General features: G+C 38.0%; 1 protein-coding gene across 2 annotated transcripts in view; it reads left to right on the forward strand.

The window, feature by feature from the left end:
• The window catches only part of PTCH1 (patched 1), a 75,740-nt gene extending 61,479 nt beyond the window's left edge, over nt 1-14,261 (forward strand). The window contains exons 19-23 of one of the 2 annotated variants that reach the window (XM_085312887.1): nt 2,833-2,975; nt 5,987-6,086; nt 7,447-7,701; nt 8,826-9,354; nt 11,009-14,261. In XM_085312887.1, the coding sequence (XP_085169013.1) occupies nt 2,833-2,975; nt 5,987-6,086; nt 7,447-7,701; nt 8,826-9,353 (1,026 nt within the window). In that variant the 3' untranslated portion in view covers nt 9,354; nt 11,009-14,261. The other variant, XM_085312877.1, reaches the window with a different exon arrangement.
• The last annotated feature ends 388 nt before the right edge of the window (nt 14,262-14,649 follow it).

The following is a 14,649-nucleotide window of genomic DNA, read 5'->3' on the forward strand; positions in this document are numbered from 1 at the left end:
TGGAGTAAGGGGCTACTTTTCTGTTTTCACTTTTGACAAGGATAGTTTTCATCTTGCATGTCCTAAGGATAAGCTTAGAAGAAGGCCGATTTTCTGCTTTCTCAGAATGCCAATTAAGCAACTTTGACAGTAAGTTCGAGTTCTTAAATCTTTTCTTAGAAACTGGGAAATTTAAGAAATTAAATGTTTATTTACTGTGAATGAAAAGCTACCCATATTTTAAAACATTTTCCTTTTATCTAGTAGTCATAGGTCTCAAAACTTGCTCAACATTACATGCAGGGAAGAATCTCTACACACTCAGCATAAATCACTTTCCTATAAGACTATTCTAACCCATTTTTCAGAATAACATTATTTTAATGATACTATTTTTTCGTGGATTTGAATTTTACTGTATTAAAAAGGAGGAAARTATGAGTCTAATGAATACATCATCATGATCTCAGAAAAGGGGTGCTTGCAGCTTGCTATAATCTCTAGTATCTTTGGACTGTAGCAATCCAAAAAGAAATGGAAGGAAGGGGCTGGAAAATGGTGGTGAGAGATGGAGAGAAGTTGGATGAAGACTTAGTGGGCATTTTAAACTCAACAGGAAAACCTTGTAGACTGCTGAGAGAATCTGGTGACAATGAAAAGGAGATGGAGCTAAGGAGGATCTTTGCACGCTAGAGATTGCCAAATACTTGCCATGTTCCTACATGTTGCAGATGAGGTACACAGTTGGGGCCCATCAAGTGGCAGGATACAAAGAGTAATTTAGGGAAGGCAGGGTAGGATTAAAGAAGAGCAATGAGATAGCTCAAGTGGTGACCCTTTCCTCCTCCTGTTGCTATGTGTGGTTAGGTTTTTGGAGGTAAACCTGTTTGCTAAGGTTTGCAATAGGTTCGGTAGTGTCAGAGATCAGCTGCACAAGAATTTYTTAGGGTTAAGATTTAAAACAGAATATTGGAATAAAGAAATAAAAAATACTTCCATTGCAAATGGGAAGAAATCAATCTAATTTACAGATTCCTTTTTTTTTTTTTTACATTTATAAAAAAAAATCATATGGCTTAAATTCAAAGGCCAAGCAAATTTAAAATCAGATTTTTTTTTTGTGTTAACATGGAATCAAAATCTTTCAAAAGYAGGCTGTAAAATGGAAAAAAAAATCCTGGTAGACTTCAGATGATAAGAGCGCTGCTACTTACTGAGTGTAAATAATCAAACTGATGTTGCAGAAACAAAATATTAAATGCTGATACTGTTGATACAGAACTTAACTGAGCTTGTATAAGACAAATTCACAGTCCACTCGTGGCTCAGTTCTCTGCTGCAACTTGTAAGCTGTGACCTCATTTTTTTTAATTCTTGCAAATAAATTTTTGAATTAACAGTGGGCTCATTGTGTTATACATCCATTGAATACACACATACACTTATGCAGTGTATATAACTTGCTAATGTGTTTGTGGATCAGATTCCCACAGATCCCATTCACATGAGCTGTCTCATTGACAGCTGCCTTTACTCTGAAGGGGATTCTTTATTCATTTGTGAATATGGGAATGTAAAATGTGTTCTGGATACATTAATTTTGCATGGACCACTGTTAATTCACTGCTAAAGGTTAATAATACATATTTTGGCTTCCTATGGAAATGAGGTTTGGTAATCTCACTCTGTTTGTGTATATACCCAGTTTTGGTCTGCTTGTCCCACCAAATAACTTTAATGCATTGGCTGATTTAGCCAAAATTTGTCAAAAAAGTGAAAATACGCTACAGGAGAARAGTGACTTAAATTGCAGGACCGACAGTAAGATAGTTGCATGAGTTCATTTCTTCGTAGAGAATTCACCAAAGAGAAAGCCGTTATAAATCACAAAAAGGACATCAGCCAAGTTTTGTCTTTTTAACCTGTAAGTTAAAATTCATAAGTTCACAAGACAAATTCATAAGAATCAGCACTTTGAGTGCTGGTACAGCTTGTTCACTAAGTAGTAACAGAGAGAGACAGACATTTAACAAGACATGTTGTTGCTCAGGCAGTACTATGCTAAGGCAATTTTGTGCATAAATCTGCTAGCTTTTGTGTTGTAAAAGTTTTAAAAACATGCATCATGAGTGAAATAGAAACATTAAAAAAAAAAACCACAGCACACAATCTGGTAGTGTTACTTTGTACTAGTCCTATTGAATTCACTGCAACAGTTGGATGCTTGTTAGGTACAATACCTGATAAYCTGGATCATCAAGCCTGAGTAGAAAGGCATTGTATTATTGAAGGCTTGTGTATAAAGTAACAGAAAGAACCGATGCATGAATAAATGCTGCTGTGGATGTGGCTGCGTGTGAGCAAGGGCTGCAAGTCCTTGGTCTGTTTGTTCCAAGTGMGTAGGAAAACTGGAATCAATATTGCCCTTTTTTTACAGCAAATTGTGGCAGCAATGGAAGCTATGTCCCCATGAGAGTGACAAGGGTAGTCCTATAATTTTTACACCCAAAGTATTTTCATTTTGAGTGGAAATGAAATTCATTCTTTGCGGGTAGAAAGAAGCATGCCTGGAAACAAATGGAAACCTTCCTGATGCAAGCAGATGTCATTTCTAAAGTTATTACTATGGCTCTGACTCTAATCAATGATTACTCCAGTCATGCAACTTCAGCAGCAGCTATGTCATAGGACTGCATCATCAGACCTTTTCTTGAAGTCTAGCTAGCTTTAAAGATGCTTTAATAAACTGTAAATTGGAGTAATTAACTGGTGAAAAACTGTTTATACTATGAGAGGGTCTGTTTGAAAGGCTGTGTGTGTCTGTCTAATGAAATGGATTTCATTGTTTTACAGGCATTTTTAACAGCCATAGGAGACAAGAACCATAGGGCKGTCCTTGCACTGGAACATATGTTTGCACCAGTGTTGGATGGAGCTGTGTCCACTCTACTTGGAGTGCTAATGCTTGCAGGATCGGAGTTTGATTTTATTGTCAGGTAAAGCATTTGCATTTCTTGACTATCTTTTTAAAATAAAAATAATTATACTTTTAATGGTTAGTCATTTCAGTATATCTGTCATTTTATTACTATGCATGGTGTGTCAAGCATGCTTAAATCATGGTCCTGCTTTCCCTATTTTGTTAACTCCATGTTACATGCTCGACTTAGCAGTGTTTCCATTGCTGGCGTTAAAATCTGTTCCAGAAAAATCTGACTCCCAGCGTGGAAGGAAACAAAAGTGGCCCTCTTTAGTGAAGTTTTCATTCTGGAATTAAGTCAGTTTGAAGCAACTGGCATTGTCCAGTATTAGCTGGATTGACCTTTAACCTTTAAGGTCTTTCTTGCTTATATGCACAGCACTTTGCATGGAAGGACCACAAGGAGCTACAAACATGCTGCAACTGACACTCTCTGGGCTGCCTTCTGCTATCTACRTGAGGCTTTTTTAGTGAACAGTTTATAAATGGGAGAGGAAAAAAAGCCCTTTTGGGGAGCTAGGGAGCCGTAAGTTTGAACACAGAAACTTAGTATTAAAATTCTGTAAAGCAAAGCCTGAAGGCCCTTCTGTTTATAACTACAGGCAGACTGTTTCTTGTGGATTTAATTAAGAATGTGAATTCAACAAGTGTGAGAGGAAAGCAAGATTTTCTTTTGAGAGGAATTGGAGAAGTGCAATGAAACGGATCCTATTCTATTCCAAACAACCTGTGGAGCTCTGCAAAATGGCTAATTTCAGAAGTAACACAGGTTCTTTGTGGCAAACTGCAATGCAATGCAAAAAAAAAAAAAAAAAAAAAAAAAAAAATCAAAGAGCAGAAAGAGAATGGAGGTAAAACTGGGCCAAAAAAAATGCTCTGAGAAATGACCTATCTACTTAGGTAGACATAAACTGGACAGATGACCAGACTTAGCTGACATCCATTTGAGAACAACAACAAAATGTCAGAGGCAGGAATTGAGAGAGTGGCTTCTAAACCTCATCAGGATTTTTTGTTTAAGTATGTAAGAGATTTGCAGAAGGCAGGGAGTAGGAAATTTGCAAGTAGGTCCAAATAAATTAAATGAGGATTTTTACTATACTTTACAATATCTTTGTATGCCCTGAAATAGAATTTGTTTTTTTTTTTTTTTCAGGCCAGCGTATTTTATTTTATTGGTAGTGAAGAAGTAAGTTGGAATTATTCTTTTAGGACTTGATCTTGTAAGGGATGGAACACCTTGATATGTAGGTTACAATAGATTAGCTGTAGATTTAACACAAATTTACAGAGGGATATTTGCTGTGGTGCTTTACTACTTAATGGGCGAGATTTTGGCAAGGACATTTTTGTGTCATAGCAAATGGAAGTCTGTAGCAGCCCTTCACTCCAAATTTGGATTGTATATAAAATGAGCCTTTCAACTTTTCAACTTCTGTTATTTACTTTCTTTGCACATTAGTTTCTCATTTTCTAGCACAATCTGACTTCAGTTTGCCTTGTTTAAAAAATAAAATAAAATAAACTTTCAGAGCCCAAGCATTGCTGTAGTGGGCAAAGAAGACCCCAAACTTCCGGAAAGGAATAGATTAGTCCAACAATGTGGAAGATTAAGTAAATTAACAGACATTGTATACACCAAGTGGTCAGAGCTGTAATCCTCCTGTTTATCCTAGTGTTAGATGGATGAGATGCAAATGTTTTTAATGCCTGTTGCTGATCTCTGTCCCAGTATAAAGTTCTGGTGGTTTATGTTAGTAGAGTAGATTGGTTCCCTGATTTTTGCTAATGCAGATCAGAAATCCCAAAATGTTTACGCTAGCAGGATATTTGTAGTTTTACAGGAGGCTGACATATTTGATCAGATATAGAACCACCGAGGCAGTAAAGTTTGCTGCCAACTAGACAATGTAATCAGCAGAGCCATTAGCAGCAAACTTGCCCTCAGTTCTTCTCCTGCCCCTTCTCCACCAGGAACTTACCCAAGAACAACTCCTCAAAATCATTAGTTACARCATAGCCTTAAGTTTAGTCTGAGCTCCAGCTGTGCCGAATACCAACTAGCAAGGCTTTCCTTTTACTGACAGGTTTACCTTGGTATTCATGAAGGATCCCAGACCTTAGCCCTCAGTGGTGGGAAAGGACAACCACTTGTGCACTTTCTTCTTCTTCCATAGTACTTCAGGCTTTATGTTTGAACTGGCTGACGCAAAACAAGAGTATTCAGAGATGCTAAATTGTTCAACAAAAGATTAGCCTGCAATGCAGCTCTGCCATTGTGGAGTGCTCTTAGTCAGTACAATGCTGAAGCTTGCTGTAGAATGGGCAGCATTTTCTTTGCRGAAAGCTGGTTCCTGTCTTGTAAAAAGATTGCAGTTGGAGCTATTTGGTAAAACTGGAACTCACAGAATTCTAGGCAGAAAGTTGTGATTAATGAACAGCAAAGGAAAGCCTTACCTGATACACTAGAGATTTAATTAGAGATTCTGCTGTAAGATGCAGAAGCATTTCACAGTGGATTAGCTGCTGGGAGAAGTGGGCTTCTTTCCTTCTAGGCTAAATTGTTTAAATTCTACACCCTTCACTTCATTTGTTTGCTTCTGCTGGGTTTTCACTAATGGGGGCCCCTTTTCATTGTATTTGTGCTTTCAATCCATTCAGCCATTCACTGCACATTCCATATTTTTGTGTTTGTGTAACACATTCATAAATAACATTACATGCTGACAGATTCTAGAAAATTAACAAACGTAATTTTTTTTCTTTCCTTTATCAACTAACACTTTGGGTTGTGGAAAATAGCTTCTCTAATCCAAAAGGTAAAAAACTATATCTATATATAGAAAGTATATAACTGTTTAGTACAATGTTAGTAGTATTTGAGAATGTTAGTAATTTTTGACATGGAATTTCGTATATGTGTTATTTTAATACTAATATATTTAGCAGTAGTAGATAGTCCCTTATTTCTAATTGTATTTGTGGCTCTTCTTTTCATTTCTTCCCTACCCTATTACTCTATTTCAGGTATTTCTTTGCTGTTTTGGCTATCTTAACCATTTTGGGAGTTCTGAATGGATTGGTGCTGCTTCCTGTTCTTCTTTCACTCTTTGGACCATACCCTGAGGTCAGTAAAACTAATGGTAAACAGAAGAAATAATAATATTCCCTCCCTCCAACCTTTTTTCTAGAAACATTTTTTTAATTCTCTCTGATTCTTTTTTTAAGTTCCTTGCTCTGTTTTTATTTTAAAWCTTTATTAAATGTGATTTTTTTATGTATTCAATATTCTTTTATTAATTAAAGTATATTTTTAGTAAGAATTGTTTTAAAGGCTGCAATTTGCAAGTTAGACACAAATGTAGAATTAGGTAAGCTTTTAAAAGAAGAATATGATAGGCAAACTAGTCTGTAAAACCAGACTTTTATCCAACATTTTGCAAAAGAAATTTCTTTTGTATACACACCTTCTCCTCTCCTACCCCACTGCCTCTGTTGCTTTCCTCCAAATATTTAACTCAATAGACCACCAGGGAGGCCTGTGTGGACTAACATACACCGGTGGTGGTCCATGGACCACACCTGGATAGCTAGGGCCACAGGACTGCCTGGGGGTCTCTGGTCCCAGCACCCATCCCTGTTGATACTTTCTTGGTTCAAGCAAGGATCTCGAAGGGTGGAAGGGTCCACTTAGATGTTGAGGATGTGGCAGTATAAAGGCCAAGTCTGGCAGAGAAGGGTTCAGAGCTGTCAAATTGATATTTCATTGTTCATTTTCTGCCCTGTGGTTAAAATGATTATTGTGTTAAGTAGCAATATCTTTAATTCTGCTTTATTAGAAGATAGAAATGCAGTAATAGTATGCTGTATGTGTCTGTATGTGTGTGTGTGTGTATAAAAATAAAACACAGTGTATGTTTACAGTGCTACTAATATTTTGGACTTTTTAGAATTAGTAAAACAGTTTTGACAACAGTGTATAATCTGTTACGTTTCTAACAGTGTAGATGGCTGTTGCTTATTCAAACAATATATAGTGTGTATTTTACTATTACGTATGTTGCAGTTATGTGTGTATCCATCTGTCTTTGCAAGTAGACACTGAACCAAATTATATGTGCACATTTGAAATGATTTATGGAATCACTCTTAATGTATGCTGAAGGGGGAGGCAAACCCAGGAATTATCTGTATATTTTTAAGCACAAATGCACATGCACGCACATACATGCACTTGCTGAGACAGTGATACATAAAAGAATATGGATAATCGTATTTACATACACTTCCACAGATGGAGAGCATATCTCTTTCTTTCACACATTTTTCATTGTAATACAAATCTTGATCAGAAGATGAGTGCTAAAGTTATCAGGGCTTGGAAAAGTATATTAAGAATACTTGCATCAAGCACTAATAATTATACAGCTAAAAGTTCCTGAATGCTACTGAATGCTAATGCTTGTAATTGTAATTGTTGTTATCAGGTTTCTCCAGCCAATGGACGAAACAGATTACCCACGCCATCTCCTGAGCCACCCCCGAGCATCGTAAGGTTTGCACTGTCTCCCAGGCATACAAGCAACGGGTCAGATTCCTCTGATTCAGAATACAGCTCTCAAACCACAGTGTCAGGCATCAGTGAAGAGCTCCATCAGTATGAAGCTGCTCAAGGCCCTGGGGCACCAGTCCATCAAGTAATAGTGGAAGCCACTGAAAATCCTGTCTTTGCAAGATCCACTGTAAGTAGCTCATGTATTGAGTGGAGAGAGGGCGGGAAGAACGGGAATTTCGTTTAAATTTATTTCTGTGGGAAAGTGTAGTATTTCTTTTATGTTTCTGGCTGATTATGCTTTGTTAYTCTGTAATGCAAACAGCTAGAATTTTAGAGAACTTGCAAATGGGGCATGAAGGCCTTCATCACCCTCTCCTCTAGAATCAAACTGGGGATAAAATAATGGTATAAAGTAACCTCTGCCAAAACAGGGGTTTTTGGCTCATGTAATTGCTGTTTTATCGTATTGGCACCAGCCACAAGAGAAAGCTCTGCATCTGCTCGATGACAATCCTGGACAACCTGGCAGAAAGAGAGGAGGGAGAGGTTAACAGTCCCGGTGTCTTTCACGCAGTCCCTCTGAGTCACTGCCTCCCTGTACCTCTTCTCTGGCAGCACACTGTTGGGGAGGAAGGTTGATAGAGCCCAGAAAAAAGAAGTTTCAAGGTTGTACCAAATTTCGGGCATATTGTATCTTGCTACTGGGTTGGTTTAACTGTGATTTCAAAGGAAAATGGAAAAGCTCTGTCTCCTACCCCCCATGATGCTGCATGCTGAGCTGCAATGTGGATCTGTTTTTGTTCAGCAGAGGCCTAAAAATAGGTACAAGCACAGCCACATTTGAAGTTGGTCACGGTTCATTGACTGATGTGGCCGCTGTGCTTCACGCTTTTTACAGAAATCCAGAAAACAGATTCCTGCAGTCTATACAAACTACCCCACTAACATCCTGTGTATGTACCCTGTGTGGAGTAGACCCTTTTCCAAATGTCTGCATTTCTCCTTGTTGAATCAGTTAAGATCAGCTGCTTGTTATTCGTTCATTTAAAGATGGGGCAGTATGTAGGAAGCATATGTAATATTTTCAGCTATAGTCCTGTGTTTGTCTGAAGTTATGCTTTCTAGCTTATAACAACTTCAGACAGAAACCGTACAGAAMAATGAGCAGGTTTAAGACTCCAGAATATTACCTTTATGGATTCAGAACCAGGATGATACCATTACAAATGTTATTCCAGGCATGAAATATGAAAAAGCATAATACTGTTTGCCATGCTTTGTTAGAGGCGTAACCACGCRTCTCCCTTTCAGGTGGTTCAGCCAGAGACAAGGCACCAGTCAAGTCCCAGATTACAACTGAATCCAGAGGCTGGCACTCAGCATGCCTGGCATCAGGGCAGACAACCCAAATGGGAAGCGAGGGAAGGGCTGCGACCACCTCCTTATCGCCCTCGCCGGGACGCTTTTGAAATTTCTGCTGAAGGGCATTCAGGACCTAGCAATAGGGATCGCTTGGGCCACAAGGCTCGTTCTCACAATGTGAGAAGTCCAGTGTTTGGTGCCATGGGTACCTCGGGACCGGCGTACTGCCAGCCCATCACTACTGTGACTGCTTCAGCTTCAGTGACTGTTGCTGTCCACCCTACTGTGCATAGCCACAGCTCTTGGGGAGGGAGCTTCCCATCCTATGAGGGGTACCATGAAGCTGACCACAGGCCATTTGAGGACCCCCATGTGCCTTTTAATGTGCGATATGAAAGAAGAAACTCTAAAGTAGAAGTTATAGAACTGCAAGATGTTGAATGTGAAGAAAGGATACCTGGCAACAGCTCAGAGTAAGGTAGGTCTGTCTCCTGTAGCTTTGCTAGTCTCATGCAATAGTGTGATCAAAAGAAAAATGAAAGATAACATGAAGTACTTTTCCTTCAGACAGGCTTCCTTCTCCTTGTCATCTGGAACCTGCTGACATTTTTGCACTAGAAATTAAGTTGGATAAGATGGTGTTTAATAGTGTCTCCTTATTGTACTGCTTTACAATCGTGAACTACTTCCAAAAGCCTTGTAAAATGGATACATCTGTATTTCAATCCCAGTCTACTGGATGAGGAAAATGAAGCAAAGACACTGCATTTCCTGTTGGCAGATGCTATGTTCTTACTGAAGCAGGCTACTTTCTAAAACATTATGTGTAATGATATTGCCTAGGAGAGGGTAAAATTGCCAGCTACTTCAAGAATTTTCCTCCTTTGAATAAAATTCAGTGAAAGAATTTGAAGTCCTTAGAGAAGACTGATCCCTCTGGGAGATAGGCTGAGTGATACAGGCAGGAAGGCCTCATCATGCCTCATATGGGGCTGCACTGCGTGGTTTTCCCCATGCTTTCGGGGTGCGGCACAGCCCCAGCCACCTGCCCTGTGAGCTCCCAAAGTGCAGGGATCCCTGGGCCAAGCCCTCTGTTTTGTCAGGAAAAGCTATAGTGGCCATGACAGATTTGTCTGGGTCAGAGATGGGCTAGCAAGACACTTGATACATTCCTGTGAAATAATGTTCTGCTGGTTCACCGAAGAATTTGTGTGATTTGAAACTTAAATCATGATCTCTCTTTGGGCTAGCAACAGAAATTTGCAAGTAGTAGCACTGTTCACAACAGGCGGGATACTTTACCAGGTGCGTGGGGCAGAGTAAAGCACTTTATTTTCTTTAAAATTTTCCATTAGTTGTATGGGGGTTGCTTTGAAGGGGAGGAACAGAGTTTTTACTCCAAAGATTTTGAGGGCTTGTAGTTGGAAAGCAGCTTGTCACCATTTTAACTTATTTTTTTTCATCTTTTGGGAAAGAAAAAACAATGTTAAAAATAGTGTTAAATCCTTACTTGAGCTCTTGGTCCCTGATTTCTTTTTTTACTTTTCTTTTCAATAACAACACTATTTTGACTAAAGCAAGTCATTTTATTTTGGCTGTGGAAATTCTTTGTAGTATATGTGCACACACATGCATTTGTGCAAGCACAAAATTAGGATGGACTTTTTTTTAAATAACTCCCAGTAAAAATCACGTTCTGATTTACAAAACTTCTCTACAAATATCCCAAAGTGCAAATAAATATGAATGCATTTATCCTTACAGTCTAGCAATACAGTAAGTGGAAGTATCCTCAGAATAAGAAAATACTCAGGCTCAGAATTTCCAAGCTGAATAGCAGGCTACTAGGAGAATCTTAACTGTGTCCAGTATCAGATGCAGCTTCTTTCTCATTTCATTGAATTTGTGGCAAGTATCTAAAGCCGGGCATTCAGAAATCAAGGCATCTATGCTTTTTTAATTGGCATCAGTATTTCTTTACTGGGAAATCAATAACTGAGATGAAAAAAGAACCCACATTTCCTGACTGCTAACTGTAACCACAAGAATCATGAAAAGAGTTTTGGATTAGCTTGATTTGTTTTTCTTGAACTTCAATGAATGTTCGTGGTTTTTTCCTTGTATTTGTAAAGGGTAATAACTGAAGCAAAGAAGAGGCCAAAGATGGAAAACTGTATTTCCAGAACTGCTTGAAGAGAACTGCTCAAAGATGTGGAAAAGGATATGCTGCATCAGGACAACAGTTCACTGTTACTGTAACCTATTGTACTATTTTGTTAAATATTTCTATAAATATTTAAAAGATGTAAACATATGTAATATACAAAAGAACAGTGTAAAGTAGTATAATCTGGAGTCATTTGCCTCCAGTTAGAGTGGGGACAATATTGTTTGTGTTCTGTACTTACTGTACATTGATCTCTGTGTCACAACTAAGCTTAATCTAGTTCTAAATTTCAGCGTAAGTTGCTGCTGCTTAAATATTGTATAATTTACTTGTATAATTCTATGCAAATATTGCTTATGTAATAGGATTTTTGTTTTTGTAAAGGTACATTCTGTTTAAAATATTTTAAATTTGCGTATCACAACCCTGTGGTAGTATGAAATGTTACTGTTAACTTTCAAACACGCTATGCGTGATAATTTTTTTAAAATAAGCAGATATGAAGAAAAGCACGTTAACTTTGGAAGCTTAAATAGGTTTAGCTATGTGCAGGTTTTGTTTTACTGTGTGTATCCATGTATGCATCTGGAAGTGTGCATGCTTGTGTGTGTATGTTCCCGGTGTACTGTAGTTTATCTCTTTTACTGTATGGTAACCCTTGGTGGGCTTAGAAATGCTCTGATGCTGGTGCAAGTCTGGCTTTCCCTGTTTGTAGGCACTAGTGAAAACTGCACTGGCGTCTACCAACACATACCATAGACTGCTGTCATCAGATGGCCAAGACAAAATAGAAGAGAAGATAGGGAGTCAGGGTTTGTGGTTGTGGTTCAGTTTCCCACTCTGTTAATGACTTTGTATATATTGACTTTGGTCAAGTCACTTAACTGCCCTGTGCCTCAGTTTCTCAATCTGTAAAATGGCTATAATTATACTTACCTACCTCCCAGGAGAATTGTGAGGCTTAATTATTGTTTGTGAAGTGCTTTGATATTTTTCATAAATGGTGCCAGGTAAGTGCAAACACTATAACCATTCTTTTTCACTTCAAAAGGTGCTGGATATTGAGAGGTGCTGGTGGTTATAGAAATTCAATAAGCATATGCCTTATTTCGATGCTGATACTGTTACTTATGAGAGGCATTAAAAATTGAATAATCTAATTGCTTAATGGTGAGCCACAGCTCAGCTGTGTCCTTAGAACGTTCAAAGCAGTATCCTCTGTCACCTTATTTTCATGACAGGAAGAAAGTTAGTAGTAAGTGACAAAAATCAAATGGAAGAATGAAAAAAATATATTAAAATCTTCTATTTTCACTTATTAAATATAAATTACTTTCTGTTGGGTCCAGGACTGTAATGAATGACACATAAAGCCTGGGGTGTTTTTTTTTTTTTTTTCCCCTCTGTGTGTTTGTTTTTTCCCATGCTGCATTGGCACTTTTAATTAAAACAGCTAAACTGGGATCCCTTTGTGAAACTAATTTAGCTTTTTTATTGTTATTATTTTTAAACTAAAGATGGATTGCTGCAGGTGAAGGGCCTGAAAAAGTACAATCTGTATGTTCTTGTTGGAACCAAATCCTAAGAGTGGAGAACCTTAATTTAAAATGCTTAGATCAGAAGTTCTCATTATCTCTCTCTCCCTCCATCTTTTTTATGGCCTTCTGCAAGCTGTTTTTCAGAGCATGTGGATGTTAAAATATGTATTGAGAGCCAAACAAAAAAAACTAATAGTTTCTAAGCACAGCGCTAGTGGGGATTTTCTTTAAGATTGACGCCTGAGCAGCAGCAGCCAATTATTTGATGCTAAAGCATGTTTCTCCAGTGTCTGCAGGGAGTCTGTCTTTGCCCTCAGACCTTTCCAGCACAGCAAATGAGGGTAACTAGAATGCACAAATTCTTGTGCCTTTTTTTTCGCTCACTTGAAAACACTTTGACACGAGGCACTTGTTTACAGATCTCCAATGTGAACGCTCACAGCAGGCAAGAGCCTGATTTTGTTCCCGTGATACATAAGCTACTGTTTTGATGCACACTAAGGGTTAATGTCATGACTGCCTAGTGGTCCAGTTCACTGTCTTAACAGGACAGCTGTTAATGACAAAAAGATGAGGGGCCCCAGTTTAGCATGAGCAGCGTAGTGACCTCAGATCAGAAAAGCTCTGCAATAAAACTGTATGATCCTAATGGGAAGCTACCTTCAACGGCCAAGCATGTGCACTCCCATGTCAGGGGTCAGCACCAGTGCCCTCCTCTTGCTCCGAGGCAGCGGCCGGTGGGGTGAGTGAGGAAGAGCTGCGAGGCCATCAGGCTCCCTTGGCCCCCTCTCTCTCTCCATGTCTGTGCCTGAGCTGCCTGCTGCTTCGTGCACCACATAGACTTTCTTCTCAGAGAGTCACATTGGCAAAGGGAGAACCCAGTGGCTGGCAACATTTCCTTTGGGTTGTTTCTTTTTTCCTTTTTCTCTCTTTTCTTTTTCTTTTTCTTTTCTTTTTTTTTTTTTTTTTTTTTTTTTTTTTTTTTTTTTGTTTTTTATTTTTTTGTATCATAAGAATGTTTTCTTACAGTATTTGTCATGCCAGTCTATAACAAACAAAATGCAGGGATTTTATTTCTATTGGAAACACTATTACATCTATGTTTTTACTTTTTAATGGATTTTTATTTGTATAGAATGCTTACTAATGTTAAATAGGAAAGAGTATATAACATTTACATTAAGGACTCATTGTAGCTTTTAGCGTCAGGAGTTAAAAGGAAAAAAATATTCAAACTGGGTCTCATTGCCTGCCTGTTTTGGTAGGAGTGGGTTTATGTCATTTCAGTTACAAAGATAAAATTATGCCATATAATTTATTTATATGAAAATTTATTTTTGTAGTGTACATAGTAGTCATCAAGTCTTTTGACAGAAGTATATTTTTAAAGAGTTTATATGTAATGATGATACCATTATGTTTTGGAACACTGCTGAGATGTGATTACAGTGCACACTTTTCCTTGTAAACCCCCTGGCAGAAAAGAAAGTGTTTAACAGTGTTAAGAGAAAAAGAGAGTGTGAATATTCATATAATTCTGAACTGTGTTTTAGTTACCATTTGTGATCTAGTGTGGTTCTCATTTTAAACCTTGAATGGAAATTGTAAAAACTCTCTAAATATTAATGTTCAAACACTGATAGAAATTCTAACATGAATAAAAAATACTATAACTTATTGGTTACGGATCTGATTGTTTCTAGAATACTTTTTTATGCAGTGGTCAACCATGTGTGTACAATCATACAATTATACTGATTGATATGGAGGAAGTCACAGTTGTCCTTCAGAGCCCATGCTGTATTATCATCAAGTCAGTTGTGTGCTGTTGTCAAATAGTTACTGTATCACTTGCCAGATTGCATATTCATAGCTAGAGCTGAGCCTAAATCCAACTTGAAACATCAGTCTTAGTTCTGAACTGCAGATTTATGCAGTTCAGCAAAGTCAACCCCCAAATCTGAAACCTCTGTAATTTGGAGCATGAATCTGGGATGTTCCAATATTCAGGGTGTTTGGAAGATTCAGATCTGGCCTATTTTGGAGAAGGAACAAATTCTAAAATTAT

Source organism: Rhea americana, unplaced genomic scaffold (assembly GCF_003343005.1).
Source record: "Rhea americana isolate MKP2758 unplaced genomic scaffold, rheAme1 scaffold_11, whole genome shotgun sequence".
Lineage (NCBI taxonomy): Eukaryota > Metazoa > Chordata > Aves > Rheiformes > Rheidae > Rhea > Rhea americana.